The 20657-nt window shown below is 36.0% G+C and overlaps 1 protein-coding gene across 1 annotated transcript; it reads right to left on the bottom strand.

Annotated features, from left to right (window-relative positions):
• Positions 1 to 1996: 1996 nt before the first annotated feature.
• Positions 1997 to 7470, bottom strand: LOC140782687 (uncharacterized). The gene is made up of 9 exons (XM_073129391.1): positions 7189 to 7470; positions 6592 to 6653; positions 6292 to 6448; positions 6111 to 6187; positions 5145 to 5609; positions 4602 to 5051; positions 4127 to 4339; positions 3316 to 3471; positions 1997 to 2799 (listed from the first exon to the last, which is right to left on the bottom strand). Exons 1-9 carry the CDS (start codon positions 7214 to 7216, stop codon positions 2656 to 2658), a joined length of 1752 nt encoding a protein of 583 aa, XP_072985492.1. The 5' UTR covers positions 7217 to 7470; the 3' UTR covers positions 1997 to 2655.
• Between the last annotated feature and the right edge of the window lie 13187 nt (positions 7471 to 20657).

Genomic DNA, 20657 nt, shown 5'->3' with positions numbered 1-20657 from the left:
ATTATCATCTTTTCCTCAAGTTATGAATGGATTCTATGATTATAAATTCTTGAGCTCGTGGTTGGGTATTATCATTATGGATATTATGATTGATATTTGATAGATTATTATATCAGAGTTGTTATATGCGTATTGTTTCAGCCCATTATGGTATGCTTTTTGGAAGAATTGACGTAATTGCTTAATATATATATTGGGGATGGTTAGCCTTTTTATTTAGCATAAAACTTATCTGTTAAAGAAAGAGAAAAAAAAAAATTATGGCAGATAGTGCCTAATTAGTTAAAAAGGTTGTTTGTTCACTAGAGTAATAATTAGAAAAACAAAAATGGTGGTAATTACTGTCAAGAGGTATCAATATTGTTTAGAATCCTATGATTCCAAAATCTTTTGGCGATGTATTATTTATGAGAAGAAAATTCAAAAAGAGAGGAAGTAAGCTCCATCAATGCTCTCAAGTTGTATGCTTGTCAATAAATGATAGAGATTTCTTTGGTAGAATAATAATATTCTTCTTGTCTCTTTTCTTTTCTCCATAAATACCAAGAATTGTATGATAAAAAAGAGTATAGTTTTATTAGCTAGTATGAAAGTTCATCAATCTTGGCCAAACTTCTATCCTAGTTAATATGAAATTTAGGATATAACATGATAATATGAAGTAGTCCTTGGGGAGAATCCTTCAATTATGTCTCTTTGACACATCGCCCTTTTCCTGACATCTGAAAATTATAATTAAAACTTCTCATTAATGGAAAAGGAGCTTGAAAAGACAACAAAACCCTTTCATTCACAACATTTTGACAAGTGTTCAGTCCATCACATTATATACCATTTTGCAACTCATTTTGACACCTAAATTGTTAAAACTGGAAGTCACAGATGCAATCTTTACTTGTAGAAAAGAATAAGTGTGTTGAATAAGAACCACGTCAGGGGAATCTGCTTCAAATTAATGTTGCAATGGCGTGCTCAACTTGACCTCAGCCAAGAGGGGCAATAATTTGCAAGAGTCGTTGCACATTTGCACACCTCACACCCAAAAAAACTATGATTCATAGTGAATGTTGATCTTTTATTTTATTTTATTTTCCTTTCTTCTTCTTCTTTGTTATTGTTGTTGTTGAGCGAAAGATGTAAATATTGTATTTTCTGGATGTAAGAAATGAAAAATGTAATGCAGATATCAGTTCGGCAAATTATACGAAGTGACAAGTTGCTTCTTAAGATATAGTATCACTCTATTTTTAATTGGCAAGTTGGGTGTTGAATGGCATCATTTCATTAGAATTAGAGGTCAAGATTGTGTCTGAAAGAAATTTTAATCATCTATTTCTTTGTCTCTCTCTCTCTCTCTAACCTTTTCCAATAAATTATCCAAGTAAACGGGTTATTATTAGGCGTTACGTATGACCACGTTGGGAGTTGTCACAAAATTTTACAGCTCTGATGAATAATCCAAATAATGATTATTATTATTTTTTAAATGATCATGCTATTTTGCATGACAGATGAACATTTTAGCGAGGAAAAGGAATTAATTAAACAATCATGGCTTCCTTCAAAAAATTTAATTTTACTATTATTAAAATCTGACATTTTGGTGCAAATAGCTAGTTTTATATCATTGTAAAAGCTAGGGCACAGAGTTACTATCAGACATATCTCTCTTATACAGTTGCCCCTAGAAATCATTCTCATGGGTCATACTACAGCTTGCTTGCCACCTTTGCCTGGAATCTTTGCTCTTTGCTTACATATTACTCCATTAGTTCAGCATATATCAGTGTTCAATGCACCCAGTCAAATTTGGTTTATGTCAAAAAGGAATCTATCACCATAAACAAATCCAGATTAACATGCAACAAGCCTGTGCTCAGACCCCACAAACAGTCCTGAAGAAAATAATGAAGATTTTATTTACAACAAAGAAAACCACCAGTAGCAGCAAATTCTGTAGATAGATATCTTAGGATACTTTGCATCATCTGCATAATTTTATGCTGAAATTCCTGCTTTACTAAATCATACCCAGTATACAATGAAGCAGAAAGAGTACATTTTGATTACACCTTTCTTGAGCTTCTCATCTGATCCCATTTTATCCTTTTATAACACTCAATACACAAGCCCTAGAGCTCTTAATTGGAAAGCCCTTGGCTGCAACCCACAAAAGACTACCTAACCTACTTCAACCACCAGACAATACAAAAGGGCATCACTTTTACGACATCCCTACCCACCAGGAGACCACTGACAAAAGAGGTGCCACCAAAATATTGGAACAAAAGACCCCCCTTTGGAGGGAAAAAAAAAGATAGGGGGGAATCAAGAGAAATAAGAGAGAAATTGCATGACCAATTCTGCAGATCCTACCACATCAAGCTTTCTCCGGGCTCTCTCTCTCTCTCTCTCAAAGAAAAAAAAAAGGAAAAAGAAAGAAAGAAAAAAGAACCATATCAGGCAGCATTACATGTAATACCCCGGAAATCACTATCCATTCCTCATGCAAACACTGCTCATGGGTGATGCTATGATGAAGCTTCCTCCAGTTTTTGCTTTCTTATACATCTTCAACAAGAAGTAACGTTTCTGATGCTTTCAAGGTTGTGCACTTGTGCTAACTGATGGAAGCTTCCGTACCCGAGCAGATAATCATAGTGATTTCTCGGCCACATCATCAGTGGAGAGATCTTTCATGGCCTTAATGACTCCCAAGTCAGTTGACTGTAGACCAGAAACAGTGTGGTCATCCAAACCACCAGACATTGCAACCTCAGTTACTTCAGTAGATTTTAGCTGGTCAAACATACCAAGACAAAAAAATTAGGATATTCCATTTCAGGCAAAAAAATCTTACAATATGAAGAATGTAAGGATGAAACAAATGTCTTTATATATAGCAAAATGATCTGCTTCTATCTTCTGCAATTGAGGCAGCAAAATGAAACATAGTACTGACACATCAAGAATGTAAAGTTGGCATCAGCACAAAAGTAAATTATCTGTCTTAGTGAAGTTGGATCAATAAGTTTATCACTTGGAAAACATGAAAATTCTCATAGTCAAAATACTAAACCAACATGACCTCTGCATATCAGTATAACTCGGCAGACATGGAAAGCATGAAGTATAGGGAACTATCAAAGTCTTTTATTATCATATACAGAAATTGCAAAAGTATCTCAGCAATAGATAAATAACGTTGGTATGTTTATAGAAAGTCCTTAATCCACAGTACTAGCCACAGAGAAGGTAAACATGCCTGCATAAATATCCTACCAGCTGACTGCATTAACACCAGTATAAACTTACATTTGAACGCTCCAAATTTGAAACAGAAAACTTGCTCTTCTTGTCTTGCAATGCTTTCTGTCGATTATCATAAAAACCAAAATCGTCCAATATAGAGGTTTTTGGACAGTAGCTCTTAAAAATACCCAACATCTCTGTACCTTGGGGAAATTTAACCTGAATAGTATTTAGATTCATGATTAGCAAACAAAACAGAGAATTCCATGTTGAAATTAGAATGCTTAATCTTCAATCAGAAGAAAATGATATTGGAATCCCAAGAAAGTTTCCAAAAGAGTATGGTCATATAGGTTAATCCAAGGCCTAGAGGAAGAAAATAAAGTACTCCACATAATATTAGAATTTTACTTAATCAAACCTGAACCAGTTAATGAACCGTCGAAATGGATGATCAAGATTATATGATAGATCCAGCAGCTCAGTTAGATGAACAGCTAATTATAAAATTGAAAACCAAAAAAAGGAGAATAAATTATGTTTTGCAAGACTTTCAAATAACTGTTATCCTTGCCTTAAGGTCTTACATAGATGCCTACAAAAGATGCAACTGCAAATGGATATTTCAAATTCTCTTTTCCAGTTTCAGTTTCAGGAAGGACATTTGTAATGCCAATGCAACAGAAAATGTGAACCAACACTCTACATACTGTTGAAAATACTATCAAACAACTTAAAGAAAAATCCAAGTATTTCCAGTTCCCTAGAATCCGACTATTCCCCTTCTATACTTTAATTTCGTAACACTACAATAAATATTGACAATATCATCTGCAATACGATCTGAAATCAGTACCATCCTTATGAAACATACCTCCTGTGTGTCCCTGCTATTTGTTACAGGCTTGTTGTCATTGTTCTCCAATATTATATGACGAAACTGCGGATTGGGTATGTCTTTGATTATGTGCCACTTAACAGGGAAGTAACCATTCCACTTGTCTTGTTGCCAAAAATCCATGTTCTTGTTGAAATCTACTCGACCTATCATCTCAGCTAGACCACAGAATTGGCCACTTGCATTTACCTAATAAAAGAAGAAAGAGATGATAAGAATGTACGAACATAGCATATGTCTAGGCTGAGTAAGCAAGAATCTCAAATCTTTTTTACAACCTATAGTAAATATATTAACGAAGATCTTATGACAAGCCTACCTCATGTTCCACACATGAGAATGAGTCAATATAAATATGAAAAGGGAGAATAAATGGTTCAACCAATGATTCTGCTCATATTTTATCCAAGGAAAAGCATAAACCCATAAGAGTGAGAAGATGCCGACTTACAGAAAAGAAGAGAAAGACATGACACTTGCTTCCTTTCTCTGTAGACTTCTCTTGTGCAACCTGAAAAGCATTGTCAAGTCTCTTGTTTCCATTTGGAGTGCTCGACCAAACATTATATTTTATACTCTTGTGGATATCATCTTCACTGTATGACTTGATTACAAAGAACAAAGCATGATCATATTTGAGTGGAAAATCAGGCAAGTTGTATGCATCCTTGTTAATATCTGTGGTACTGTTTTCATTCTTTGCAGGATCCTGCGGAAGAACTGAAACAATCTCAGACTTCAAAAAGGCTGTCCTTGGACCGCGATTTTGAGTCCCAACACAATTCTTGCTACCTTCCCTGACATTACTAGGTCTGTCTGGAAACAGGAGGGAACTTTTTCCTTGGTCAGAACAGGGAGAAATCTTATTTATTGGAAGGAATGCTTTGGAGATGGAAGTCACCTGAAAACCATGTAATGTCAAGAGAGTTGCATCTCCATACACCTTAAAAAAGATTGTGAAAGAGAAACTATTACTTAGAAGACATTGCAGTACCTTGTTCATAGGCTTGAGATATTGGTTATAAACAGCATGATCTGGTAATGCATCCAATTTTTCTGGCAAAGCTTCTTTCTTTTCATGAGAAGTAGACTTTGTAGACTTTGATGGAAACGGAATTTTTGAAGATCGTGTATGACCGTGGGAAGATGTATTATTTCTGGAGAATGTAACTGTTCTATCTCCACCATATCCACTTCCATGAAGTCCATCAACAAAGAAAGCAGATGAATCAAGAGGGTATGCAGGAACCACTTCTTGTGCATAAGTAACTGGATGAGGAACAAAGCCTGAAGACACTAAGGGTGGAAGGAACATTGGACTGTGGAAGAGGAGTTGTTGACCCATGTACTGTCCATCAAGACCAGTCATAGCTCCATGAAAAAATGGACTGTAATTGGTGTAACCAAGTTGAATACCAGGAAGATAGTACATATGAGAGCCATTATCCCCCTGGTTGGCCTGCAATAATGAGAAGCACATCACTAAGTAGAATGACTACCTTCCTGCTTAGTACAACGATGATAATAAGCATATATAAATAGATCATCAATTGCCAATTCAATAGGATAGAGGAACCAAAATACACATAAATAAAGTGCCTTCTCAGTGTTCACAATTTTCCCTATCTACTCAACCACCTTTCCCACAGCAAGCCATTGGTTTGTTGGCATAGCTCAGTTAATGGTACATTGCTCACCTATTCAAATAATCTTGCGAGGAAGATACAGTTGTTTTGAAATAAATGTTAGGAAAATAAAAAATTAGATATCATGTCAGTCCACAAAATAAACTAAGAGAGCTATAGCATCAGGAATGAGATAGAACTAATAAAAGTCGGACATAATGGATAACAAGAATGTGGAAATTAAGTGGGGTCCTCAACTTGATGGCTTCTCCTATTCTGCAACCATATAAAAGTTATAACTTATAAACTATTAATTTCGACAAAAAGATACTTACAGAACGGTGAACTTCCGAGCCTTCAGTTCCTCCCAGAAAAGTCCGGCCATCCCATTCCCCATATGAGCCATCAAAACCTATAAGCAGAACACTATCAGAAGGGATGAGGGAGACGTACACCATTATGTTATTGAAATGTAGAGTATTCCAACTTCCAATTGTTTTCTTTTATTCCAGGCACCTGGGTAATAGTAACCATATAATCCATTCACCGGATAATAGCCACTATTCTCCAGCGGCGGAGCCTCTTGGTCAACCTCGCTTTCTTTGATACTGCTAGCTGCATCAGTCGAGATGCACGATACTGCATCAGATGTGCTCCCGTCTTTTGTCCCAGACTAAAGAGAAAGATAATAAGATGGACACGGAGATTAAACTTTGACTACGAACTGCAAAATCGATTCCATGGAAAGCAAGGAATATGTAATAATTGCAGTAAAATAAACGGCCATTCAGGAATAGACAAAATACTATAGCATACCAAATCGCCACTGCCCGCCTTAGAACCTGAATCCAATTTTGAACTTGTGGCATCTTTTGCATCTGGATCAACAAGGAAATGTAAATTACTCATAAATTTGTAACACGCATTAGATGCAATACCATCACAGGTCATAAAATGATAGCTGAATCACGCTTCGTGCAATAATCACACCAAAAATTTCTAAGAGAACAAATCCCAACCAAAAGAAACAATCAAAATCAAAGGACAAAAGAGGAACTTTATATTCTCCTTGTACCAAATAAGGACATCACATAAGGATCAATTCATAAACGGCCCAGAACCAATCAAAATCAAAGGACAAAAAAGGAACTTTCTACTTCTCCTTCTACCAGTAAGAGCTATACATCACATAAGGATCAATTCAGAATCAACAACAACACAAAAAAAAAAAAAAAATCCAGCTGCTTGCTGAATCGAAATCAAACAGATGTACCCATAAATAACAATCAATAATGGGGGAAATTTCGGATCGCTAATCCAATCAGTTAGCGATAAAAATAATAATAAAATCTGACGAAACTAAAAAAAATACAATAATTCCAGAAAAATCGAAATTTTAGGGGGAAGATATACCCTTCTCCTTCTGGATCTCCGTAGCCATAATGTTTCACCACCAAGTTCCTCTTCTTAAACCCTAAGCCGACACCGTCACGATCCCGATACGGAGCAACGATAATGATATTACAACACCGAAATTGAAAAACGAAAACCGTTACGGAACGTATCGGAGAGCGCGCTATGACCTACGAATCGCTCGAGGACTCAGGAGAAGAGAGGAGGAAAGAAGAAGAGAGAGACGAGGGAAAATGGAGGTGGGAAGGGAATTACACAAAACACACCACCACCTTTTGCTGTGGAGCTTGAAAGTGACAGCCGAAAGTCAAAATTAACGGACGGGAGAGCACCACGTCATCTGAAGCGAGCGAATCTTACAGCGAGCCGCTCTCCGCTCGCGAACGAGGCCGCGAGTATCTAGGTCGGCCACTCGCCGCTCGACAAGTAACCCGGATGCAGGAAGTTCGTGCAAAATTCGGAATCAGACATGCGTGATGTATTATGATGGAGGTGCCATCCACATGACATGACGAGAAGGGAATTATGGCATCTTGTGGGGACCTAACTGCACTATGGGGATACATGAAACCAGAACAGGATGCCCATGCGGTGCCATCAATTGCATGCCATCCATAGTGCAGTTTTCTTTTTATTTATTTATTTATTTTTTTTTTTTTTTTTGAGATTCCAGAATAAGTGTATCCAAAATACAAAATTACAAATGGATACCGTTAATATGATAAAATATGCCAATGATTTTAGAAGACTTATGAAGATGGTCATTTGGTGACTTGATGGAAAATATTATTAGAAAGAAAAATAATGGACACTTAAGTCATGTTATTAGGTGATCAATTATTGACCTATGAGAACTTTCTTATTTTATGATGTGATTAGTTTGTCGAGTGTATTATTTTATTAGATCTAATGTAAGATGATAAAGTATGTCCCCCCCCCTCTTCATTCCATAACTATAATTACATATTTTAATTTGAATATCATGGGTTAGTTTAACTTTAATTTTGGTTAGTCTTTGTGAATGGAAACCAAGGATAGAATAGTAAAAAGACATGGGCAGATGTAGAAGGGTGAAATTGGAAGAGTGGTTTAAATGAAAATAATGCAAAAGTGAGGGGCTAAATAAAACTTTCTCTAACATTATTGATATTATTTTATTCTATACAATATCTTAAGATACAATGGCTATCATTAATATGGCTAGTCTACTAATAGTGTATGCTGCTTCTATTGATATCATTATAAAATCTTTACATATATTTGAAATTATACTAACTTATTATTGAAGCTAATAGATTTCTTCTCAAATTTATTATTGAAGCATATTGTGAAAATAAGATAATTGATGATCATATTTTGTGATGCTACTTTCTTGATGCACTACCACATCTTGATCTCTCTAGATAAACATGATTGTCTTTATAATCATGAATTGGTTTATATCAATAAGAGTGTAGGATTGTTATTGTTTAGAAATAATGACTATATTGGATCAGATTGTATTTAAAGTATTATCTTTTAATTTCAGTTTTCAAGATTGTTTAACCTGATGTTTTTTGTTTAAAAAATCAATAGTATTAGAAATTTTGGTTCTATTAATTGATTTAAATATAAATTTGTAAAATATCGTAATAAAGGAAAGAGATTTATTGTTAAAATGCTTGTGCGGAAAGAGAGAAGAGAATGATTAAAATGACACTTGATTAAAGTAAAATCTTATCAAGGGTGAAATGATTAATTAACTTTGCTGTTAAACTGATTTAAATTGATACTCTAAGCCAAGTTTGGAGAGAAGTAGGTATTAGGTTACCATATTTTGTGAAAAATTAGTGTTTAATGTTGAAATTATGTTAGTGGAACTCTAACTAGTTTGAAGAAACCCTTATACTTAATATAAATGGGGCCTTAAAGTATTAGATTTTTCAAAAAAATAAAATTAATGTTGTTTTGAATATTTGCGAGATTTCTATCAAATATGAATCCAACTAAAGGGGGATTATTACCTTGAATAAAATTGATGTTGAGAATAATAGTTAATCATATTATTAGGTGATCTATTATTGGGCTTAAGAGTACTTTTTTATTTTATGATTCCATTGAGCAGCCCAATTTAAGCCTTATTCAACCTAATGTAAGTCTATAATAAGTAGGCCTAATAGTTCATTATAAATATTTCAGAGTCTCTCTTTACTTCATCAAGCTAATTTGTTTGCTCCATTCAGAGCCATCAGTTGAAAGCGAAAAGAATAAGAAAACCTACCCACTTGCTTGCTGTCTATGGAAACCTTTTAAAAACATAAATACCTAAATAGTAAAATCAATGTCCTCTAAATATCACGAAAGCAACATTTACCTTTTTTATTTGAAAATAATAACTACTACTATAACTAAAGGTGCAAATGTAAAAATTCTAAGTGGAGGTAGAGTCTGGGAGCCTCCATTCATTCGCCACGTTGTCCAGCATCTGAAATATAAAGAGTTTAGCTCAGTGAGTGAACTCACTCAAATGTAAGAAAATTATTTTTTTCTCTAATATGAGATATTAACAAAAGCTCAATAGTTAAAAACAAGAGCTAGTAAGCTTATAATATGAATAATAAATATAAGCCACAAATATATAATTACCAAGTTTAACTTGATGCTCTATTTCATTATGCAATCCTTTTCAATCTCAATAGTATCAACTGCCTCAACTTGGGACTATCCGCAAATATCCAAATCAACTAAAAGTCACATAGAGATGCACATGAGTCTTTTCCTCCTAGCTGAACCAAGAGGTATTACTATGTAATAAACATAGTCTATCTTTTTTATTAACAATAAAGAGATATTAGAGTCATCTTAGAGATTTTTGGTCTAGCTGTGACTATTCTCTAATCACGTCAGAGCCGCCTAAATAGATCATATGCTAATTAGGTATAGGTATATTCTCTAAAATTTAAGATAGATTTAAATATTTAGCTTGGGTCTGTTCTTAAGTCCCACCTACTTATAACTCATGCCAAGCAAGTTACTCATGACCAATATATTAACTACTTGCATTAAAAATAATATTTTATGAATTAATGTATGGCATGAAGCATAATACATCATGAAAATAATAATAATACATGAAGTATGAAGACAAAATAATAAAATTTTGATATGAAACATGAGAAGATAAACACTTGAGTAAACCCATCATCTACGGTCAACAATCTAGATATGAGCAAATCTTCACCTTCATCCATTAATAAACTCTTATTTTAACAATCTAGAAAGAGATGGAGATGTCACCGACGGTTGCACCGCCGACAAATCCTACTGATCACCTAAGAAGGAGAAAGTTGCTGACGGCATCTGATAGTTCTATTCCACGACCGACAGCAATCTGAGCCATGATGGCTCAAAAGAAAGGTACCCACAGCATGAGGTCAACAACATGAAGCTCCTAGAGCAGGAACGGCGGCAACCCAAAGCTGTCGGCCAGCGAGCTTCACTGAAATTGCAAATGCCCAAATAATTAGGTATTTATTTTTCACCCTATAAAACTTAAATTAATTACATGGGATGAGAGAGCACTCACCGGCGATGCTTTTGGTGTTGTTCTCTCACTCATCAGTCCATTATCACGATGGTAGCTCCAACAAGGTAAGGATGTAGAAATACAAAGATTGAGAAAGGGAAGTAGGAAATGATGACTCTCCTAGAGAGTAATAAGCCTTGATTTTATAGGAAAGAGTTTAAAGGGTGTATGACACCTTTTCCCGATGAAATTGTCAAAGAGAAGGCGCTCCTTCTATCTTCGAAAGGGATAAGGAAGTGAACAGTGCCGCACGTGCAGCTTTTTTTTTAGTGTTACGTTTGTGCTCTTTTGTAATTCTATTATATAACTCTTGCAAGTTTAATATTTATTATTTGAGAATTTGGGTTTTGATAATGTATTTATAGTTAACTTAATTTAAGAGTTTGGTTAAGTAAAGTTTAATTTATGAATCTAATGGCAAATGTCTTCTCCAAATAGGACTAAGAAAGAACAATAAAGAAAATATAGCCCACTAAGGCCCATATAGTGGAGACGACTAGAGGTGTTAAAATAAACTAGTAGCTCGGGCTCATTTCGCCTGGATTTAAGTTGAGCCAGTCTAAGCTTATTTTGAGTCTCGATTTGAAATTCAAGCCAAGCCTAAGTCAAGGCCGGCTCTGTCGGACTCAGCTTGATCGGCTCATTTAAACCATTAGATTCAGTGATCACATGTAAACCGCATATAGTTTCTATACAGTAAATCCTATAAATATTTAAGTAAATCAAACAGTAGATCTCAATCTCATAGAACTAATTATGGAAATTATAATCATGAATAGTGGCAGTAGTAGGCTAAGTTATGGATTGAGTGACAGTAGTAGACTTCTGTAGACTAGCTATGGATTATTATTTCCTAGTGGGTTGCAGAGGACATTTGTGACATGATATCCATGACCTCGTCAGCCAAAGAAATGTGTGCATGCATGAAAAATCGTGCAGGTATTTATGGTGATTTCACATCAGAGTAAAAGCTAGCTGCTCCATGAGACTTAGATACAGAGAAATGGCTCCTCGTCCTTTATCGGCCTGCTACTACTCCTCCGACCTCCGACGTCTGTCTCCTTCTGCTACTTCGGTAAGTCGCTCCTCCTCCACATTCAGCGAGTCGGCGCCTTCGCATCTCAAGCTCGGACTTGGGCTGGCTCAACTCGAGCTCGACTCAATTTGAAGTGAGCTGAGCTTAAATATCAAATTAGGTTCGAAATTAATTTCAAGTCGAACTTAAACTAAAGTGATCCGCTGATGCTCACAGCTTATTTACATCTCTAATAACATCCTCAAAGAATTGGAATTTTTTTAGGTTTAACATAATTATATTTATTTCAAATAAGAAAAGAGAGAAATCGGAATTTAGAGAAAGAGGAGGAAGGGAATGAATCACCTTACTCTTCTTTATTATATATTAAAATGTGGAATATAAAATTAGTCACCGTTACAATATTGTCTGACTCTTACTAAATTCAAATCCAAGTCTTAGATAGACTATTAAATAAGGCTATATATTGACAAAGGTGCTATGCAAACTCCAAATAGTCTGGAAAGCAATCGAAGTGATTTCCAAAACACCCTCAATAAGATCCAATACATAATAAGGACAAGAAGAACAAGAACTCCCGCCGTAAATAATTTATAAAGAATAATGTGTCTACATTCACAGGTGGTAAAAAAAAACTTCAATATAATAGTTGAGAGCCAGATATAAAAGGGTCTTTCACACTCCAATCTCGTCCGCACACCCTAAAAACTTTAAATACTTAGGGTTTTCTCAAGCTTAGGCATTCAAATGCTACTCGATCCGTTCAAATATTCTAGAACGCTGATCTATAGCAAAGTGTTTGAACGAGATTAGATCCATTTAATGCATCTTCTAATTTGAGTCAAACTTCAACAATTTCATCTTGACAAGAAATTCTAAAACTCCAGACAAATTCCTCTCCACATTGCAAAGTAATTAAAACCTTTTAAATTTCACCATCAGCAAATTTGTGTTCTAAGATGCTAAATCTAAACAATCAAATATGTGTGACATTGATCAAGTCCAAATACCATTAGAACTCAAATCTTGTCATCACTTTTGTCAACATATCTACAATTCTAATCTTGCAAAGAGATTTGTCTCATTCCTCCAAGATCTCCCTCACCAAATGAAATCAAACATTGATGTGTTTTATTTTAGTATGATGAACTTGATTCTTTGCTAAACACATTGCACTTTGACTACTACAGCATACCTCCACCTACTCTTAGTAAATACCCAAGTCATTTATCAAATAATCAATAAAATAGCCCCCGTCACTACCATACCATTTGTATAGTTCCCATCAACTGTAATATGCCTTTGTAATAGTAGTACATCTTCGCTTGTCTAAATTATTTACATAGTTCGAATCCACATATCCAATAAGTTGTAGATTAAATTTATTATCTTTTATAAATTTTAGTCAAACTTTCAAAGTACTATAAATATATCTTAAAATTTGAAATAACCCCTAGACACACGTATGTATCTAAACACTAGGCAATGATATTTTTCGTTTGCTTAAGTAAACATTGGACGAAATATTAAAAACGAAATCAGAGATGTACGCCAAGATTTTAACGTGGAAAAACCCAAACGGGAAAAAACCACTGATCCAAACTCGGATCAAAACCAATCACTAGAATAGTAGCAGTTACAAGACTGACTCACAAAACAACCCGTCGATCCAAACGACTTTGTTCCTCTCAGTCTTGCTCGCTAGAACCAACGATTCACTGCTTCTCGTGATTGAAGTCCAATCTCAGTAACCCTCGAGATTGATCTTTCGTCTCGATAGCCCTTAAGACGAAGGATTAAGAGTTGTAGATGAGAAGAGCCTTGAAAGTTGAAGAACTGATGTAGCCTCCAAAAAGTCACCTTGAATAATCTTCTTCAACCCCATCAAGTTAGGGCAACACTATCCTTATATATCATCTCCAAGATAGAGCCAAATCCAAGTTATATTCGTACTCGCGAAAATCCAATAAATTGCAAACTTCATAGGTGCGTTCGAACACGGCCCGTGTGCGTTCGAACGACCTGACTTGATCTCAGGTGCGTTCGAATGAGTCCAAGTGCGTTCGAATGCAACAGCTTGAATTCTTTAGGTTGCGTTCGAACGTGTTTGTGAACGCTGCTCTCGGTCTGTGTGAACGCAGTACCCGCGTTCGAACGCGTTTGTGAACGCGGCTCTCGGTCTGTGTGAACGCAGTGCCCGCGTTCGAACGCGTTTGTGAACGCGGCTCTCTATCTGTGTGAACGCAGTTTTCGCGTTCGAACACGTTTGTGAACGCAGTGTGAACGCGACGGCTTTTCTCCAATGATCTTGCAATTCTTCACACTAGAGATATTCTAGACTTTAGTAAAGCTCATATACATGTAAAAAATACACTTAGAATATTTTGTACACAATTGCCAACAATTAAAAACTTAACAATCTCCCCCTTTGGCAATTTGTGACAAAACACCTAGGTTACAAGATATTACAAAGACTTCAAACTGAGCAACCAACAAGTCTAGAGTATTTTGCATATCAATCCCTGCAAAGAAACATATACCAATCCAAGATCAAGTGAAAATAACTTGAAATAAGAAAAATCAAAACACAAGTTATCACAAGAGCAAAAATTTAAACAGACAAAGATTAAACACACGTTATCACAATTACTTCAAGTTAAGTTCAAATGCTAACGACACTAAGACGAGCAAGGTTTCAACATTAAGAAAACTCCACTAAACTCCCCCTATGCCTATACTCCCCCTACACACCTAGACACCTAAACACTAAGACACTATCTAAGACACTCTCCCCCTTTTTGGTACAAATGCCAAAGACTAGGAACTCGGAGGAAACTGACGATGAAGAATCGTCAACACAGAGTCAAGTCTGGTCCCCGACGAGCTTGCTCGGCTCGTAATTCATTTACTGCCGAATGGAGATCCTGCACTTGAGTACAAAGCTGATCGAAACGGTCCGAGTTCTGAGGTAACTCCCCCTTAGTGGGAGATGAGTCATCGGCAGAGCTATCATCAGAACTGTCGAGGTGCGATGACCGACCAGCGGCGGAAGAGGATGGTTTGAGAGGAGACGACTGGTCATGAGCTTGACTCCGCTTAAGAGTTATCCGATCTAATGGTTTCTGCGAAGTAAGAGAAGGTTCCGAAGCATCGACTCGCACCCCACTTTGAGTGCATGATTTGTAAGAAAAATGCCAAATGGTAATCCCTCATGAGGTGCTTCTTTCTGTGCAGCTGAGAGAATCGAATCATAGATCACGGCAGCTAAGTCAATAGAGACACCCGATAACATGGCATGAAGAAGGAACGCATGATTGAGACTAATGCTGGAATGTCGAGTCTTGGGTGTAAGATTGTACAGACAAAAGAGGTGAAGCATGCGAGCCACAGATGTCAGCTTTGTATGTGGCATCATGTTACCTTTCCAACGTTCCCCTTTGATTAGGACAGTACCGGCATATTCATTGACATCAGGAAGTGGAGCAGACGTTGGATACTGGTACTCACCATCAGGAAGACGAAGTTTAGCGCGAATAACATCAGAATCCAGGTAGATAGATACAGCACGAACAGTAGAACGTATACAGTGATCGAAAATCGTGGCATTACTAAAGAATTCCCGAATAATTTCCACATAAGCAGTCCCGCTCATCCGACACACTGATAACCATCCTCGTTCAGTAAAGATTTGTTCAATCCCCAATTCAGAAAAATTAGATATAACCACGGGTCTTTCACAGATAACAGGACGGGTGCCAAAATTATGTTTGTAGCGACCCGCAGCCGCTGTTGAAGAAAACTTGGGAGCCGAGGATGGCGATGAAGGCGGCCTTGGTTTCTTGGTCACTGACGCTTTTTTAGGCATTCTTGAAAAGAAAACACGTTGCAATATTCAATACATGCCCAAAGGAACCAAAAAGTAGCAAGAATTCAAAAAAAACTGGTAGAAACCATGAAGCCCCAAAAGGAAAAACATCTTTCACTTGAAAAACGCTAAGATATCACGTTCAATCTCATAAGAACCATCAAGAGTTTAACATTAACGTGATCAAAAGTTGAGAACGCACAAAAGCACTCAAGATCAAGCATGTTTATGGAATAAAAAAAAAGGAAAATAATGGATGATCATACCTTGCAAATGTGGGGAGAAACTCAAAAATTTTGTGGAAAGACGCTAGATCCGGAGGAGATCTACCCCCAAAAAGGATTTGAAGTGAAATATTCGATGAAAAACACCAAGATCTTGAAGATTTGAGAAGGGAAAAATGAAGGGTTTTTAGGGTTTGGAAAATGGAAGATGAAACCCTTGGGTTCGGACGCAGTATTTAAAGAACCCACGAGTGTGTTCGAACGCACCAGTCTGCGCGTTCGAACGCACCGCGTTCGAACTCAAGAATCCTCATTCGAACGCCCTTTTTTTTTATAAGCTAAAAACAAGTTCAAAACTATATAAACAATGATGCAACACAGTAGTCAAATCGACTTAGTATGGAAATGTTGCACTTTTCGACTTATTCTCCATAACACAACATGAATTTTTCCTGTATTTTTTTTTTACTGAAACATATATGTGCAATGACGGCTTTCACACATGAGTAGGTAGCCCTTTTCTTGTAGTACAAATCAAATGATGTGCAAGAAGAAATTCGCATATATCATTTTTTTTTAATTTGCAAATAATGTACTGAGTCAAACTGGACTCGAAACAAGACGGCTTTCACACTAACTCATTGTAGCCCTTTTCATTGATCTTTTATAAAAATATATTTGATAACTAAGCATGAGGTCAAACTGTGCAAATCAAAGTTAATAGAGAGCTATTTAAAAAAATATTCATGATATCATGCTCACACAAGAATACACATACGTTATGAGTGCATTAAACATTTATAATTATTGAAATCGAGGGAGTGACAAAATTAAAATTGAAACAATATACTACAAGATGACAAAATTGACTATAATAACTCATAATCAAAAGAAAAATTATATTTTTATGTCAACAGTATATTATTGAATCTAGGAGTGCATCAATTTTTTTTTATGATAAAAACTCTCGACGAATCTGAAACTAAAACCAAAGAAAATTTCAGAGTAAAAGAAAACCAAAAAGAACGAAACGATAAGAAACTCGCAAACTAAAAAGAACTCAAATCCCAATAAAATCAGTCCAAAGCACAAATCCCTAAAGAAGTACAAAGATACTCAAATCTCTGTAAATCCAAAGGTTTTGTAAACAAATCACCCAACTGTTTCTCCGTCTCAACATGTTCTAGTGCTAATGTTTTGTCTTCAACTAACTCGCGTATAAAATGATGTCGGATATCAATATGTTTTGTACGCGAGTGTTGAACAGAATTTTTCGATATATTAATAGCACTCATGTTGTCACAATAAAGCACCATAGTATCTTGTTCAATACCATAATCCTCGACCATCTATTTCATCCATAGTAACTGAGAACAACAACTCCCTGCTGCAATGTACTCGGCCTCTGCAGTAGATAAATATATCGAGTTTTGTTTCTTACTGTGCCAAGCAACCAGATTGTTTCCAACATAAAAACATCCACCTGAAGTACTTTTTCTATCATCACATGAACCTGCCCAATCAGAATCCGTGTATCCCAATATGATAGCACCCGAGTCATACGTAAACCAGATACCTAAATCAACTGTGCCACTGACATATTTTATGATACGTTTCACAGCAAACAAATGTGACTCCTTAGGTTCAGACTGAAACCTAGCACACACACCGACACTAAATGCAATGTCAGGTCTACTAGCAGTTAAGTACAAAAGACTATCAATCATGCTCCTATATAGTGTCTGATCAATACTTTGTCTTGAAATATCCTTACCTAGTTTGGTAGTTGTACTCATAGGAGTTCTAGCATGTTTTGCATTTTCTAAACAAAATTTAGTTACTAGATCCTTAGCATATTTGGTTTGAGCGATAAATATCCCTCTTTCCAATTGAGTAATTTAAAGTCCAAAAAAGAACTTCAACTCACCCATCATGCTCATCTCAAAATGACTATGCATGAGATCAGCAAACTCCTTAGCTAACGATTGACTCGTTGCCCCGAAGACAATGTCATCCACATATATTTGTGCCACAACTAAACTTCTGTTCGACCGTCTAATGAACAATGTCTTGTCCACTCCCCCTCGAGTGAACCCCGCATCCACTAAAAAAGTGGTCAACTTCTCATACCAAGCTCATGGAGCTTGTTTTAGCCCGTAGATGGCCTTTTTTAATTTAAAAACATGAGAAGGAAATTTTTGATCTTCGAAACCCTTAGGTTGTTCCATATAAACTTCTTCATTCAGGATATCATTCAAGAAAACACTTTTAACATCCATTTGAAACAATTTAAATTTTAAATGACAAGCAATGGCAAGCAGTATACGAATAGACTCTAATCTAGCAACAGGAGCAAAAGTCTCATCAAAATCTATACCCTCAACCTGAGTGTATCCCTGTGCTACTAGTCTGGCTTTATTCCGAACTATATTGCCATGTTCATCACTTTTATTCTTGTAAATCCATTTTGTTCCAATGACATTCACATTCTTAGGTCTAGGGACTAAATACCAAACATCATTCCTAGAAAATTGCTCTAATTCCTCATGCATAGCATTAACCCAACAATCGTCTAACAATGCTTCCTTCACATTTTTAGGTTCAAAAGAAGATGTATAACAAGTAAATGATATCTCACTTTGGATTTGTCGTCTTGTCTTAATTGGTTCATTCACGTCTCCGATCACTTGTGACAGTGGATGATTTGATTTCACTCTAGCAGATGGTTCCGGTATGTTGCAGTCATTTTTGTTCATTTCAACTTTGTCCTCGTTCTGATTCTCAATTTCCAGATCAAGCTCCTTTCCTATTTCTTCGTAATTTGTATCTGCAGAAACAGAAACAGGAGTAGCTTCAGTTAAGTCAGTCGTGGATTCATCTATCATAACATTAGCAGATTCCATAACAGTAGAATTGTCAAGATTAAATACTCTGTAGGCTCTACTATTATTCGAATACCCCAAGAAGATGCCTTCGCTACTTCTAGTGTCAAATTTAGTCAAATATTCTCGATCACGCAAGATATAACATTTACTACCAAAACCTCAAAAATATTTAACACTAGGTTTCTTACCTTTCCAGATTTCATAAGCAGTCATTTTTGTACCTAGTTTGAGATAAACACGATTTATCACGTGTACCGCTGTATTGATCGCCTCTGCCCAAAACCTTTGAGTAACCTTTTTAGCGTGAAGCATAACCCTAGCCATTTCCTACACAACTCGGTTTTTTCTTTCAACAATCCCGTTCTGTTGTGGAGTTATAGGAGCTGAAAACTCATGTTGAATACCAAGAAAATTACAAAATACAGAAAAATTTTCATTTTCAAATTCTCTACCATGATCAGAACGAATCCTAACTAGGGTTGTAGATTTTTCATTCTGCAATTTTAAGCATAGTGATTTAAAAACTTCAAAGGTTTCAGACTTCTCACATAGAAAGGCAACCCATGTATATCTAGAGTAATCATCGACCATTAAGAATATATAGCGTTTACCTCCAAGACTTTCAGTTTTTGTTGGACCCATCAAGTCCATGTGAACTAATTGAAGCACACGGTTGGTGGTAGCTGAATTTACCTTCTTGTGTGAGATTCCAATTTGTTTTCCAATTTGACACGAACCGCACACTCTTTTTGACATTTCTTTCATCTTAGGTATTCCTCTTACCACTTCATGTTTGGACAGAGTAAATAATTCCTTGTGATTCACATGTCCAAGACGTTGATGCCAGAGATCTGCAATGTCGAAAGAGGCACTGTTACATTTCAGTTTATGTGAAGTTCCAACAATATAGCAATTATCAGATGTTCTAGATCCATAACTTACAACATTACCATCATGATCTAGAATAGTACAATCATTTTTGGAGAATTTTACCTCATAATCTTCATCACAAAATTGACTGATGCTTAGTAGATTTGCTTTCAAGCCCTTAACATACAGAACATTTTTGAGACTAGGAATCCCTGGAATACTTACCTTTCCTTTACCTATTACCTTTGATGAATTACCATCTCCGAATGTCACAACTTCCCCTTCATGTTTTTCAAGATTAGAAAATAACAACTTGTCACCCGACATATGTCTTGAACAGCCACTATCTAAATACCACAAATCATAATTTAAAGCTTTCAAGGCTGTATGCACAACATAACATCTTAAATCACTTTTCTTGACCCATATGGCTTTTGTTTTCATCCCATAAATGAAAGCATTTCTAGGTTTTTGCAAAAATTTGCAATGAGGTCGAATATGCCCTAGAATGCCGCAATGATAGCATGTCGGAGCAAACCTTTTTCTACTCACCTTTTGTCGAGGAGTGTGGTTAGAGTTTACCTTTGGTACCGTCGAAGTTTCACTAGTTTGTAGATTCAACTTCAGTTTAGAAGCATTCATCCAGGATTTCTTTGTAAATGCGGTTGATGGCTTCAGGTATTCTTCCTTTTGTATACCTGCAGAAACAAAAACAGTTTTATTATTATTTGAATTACCAGTGTATCCAACACCATACCTGTCTTTTCCAGAGATCTGAGCTTTTAGTATCTCGTCCAGTTTGTTCTTCCCTTTTAGAAATGTAACTTCTTTATGCAATCGCTCTAGTTCAATTTCATCAGCCTTCATTTTATTTTTCACATTGTCAAGTTGTTCAGAAAGGTTTTTGACACGTTCAAGCTCCAATTTGTACTTCTCCTCAAATTGAATTCTTTCTGGTTCAATTACCTTGAGTCATTAAAGTAGTCTAAGATTGCTTTTCTTGAGTTTAAATGACTCCAGGTAC

This window comes from Typha latifolia, chromosome 2 (genome assembly GCF_019914945.1).
Source record: "Typha latifolia isolate L0001 chromosome 2, TyphaL0001v2, whole genome shotgun sequence".
Classification (NCBI taxonomy): Eukaryota; Viridiplantae; Streptophyta; class Magnoliopsida; order Poales; family Typhaceae; genus Typha; species Typha latifolia.
The sequence above is the reverse complement of the archived record's forward strand: the minus strand, read 5'-3'. Positions and strand labels throughout refer to the sequence as shown.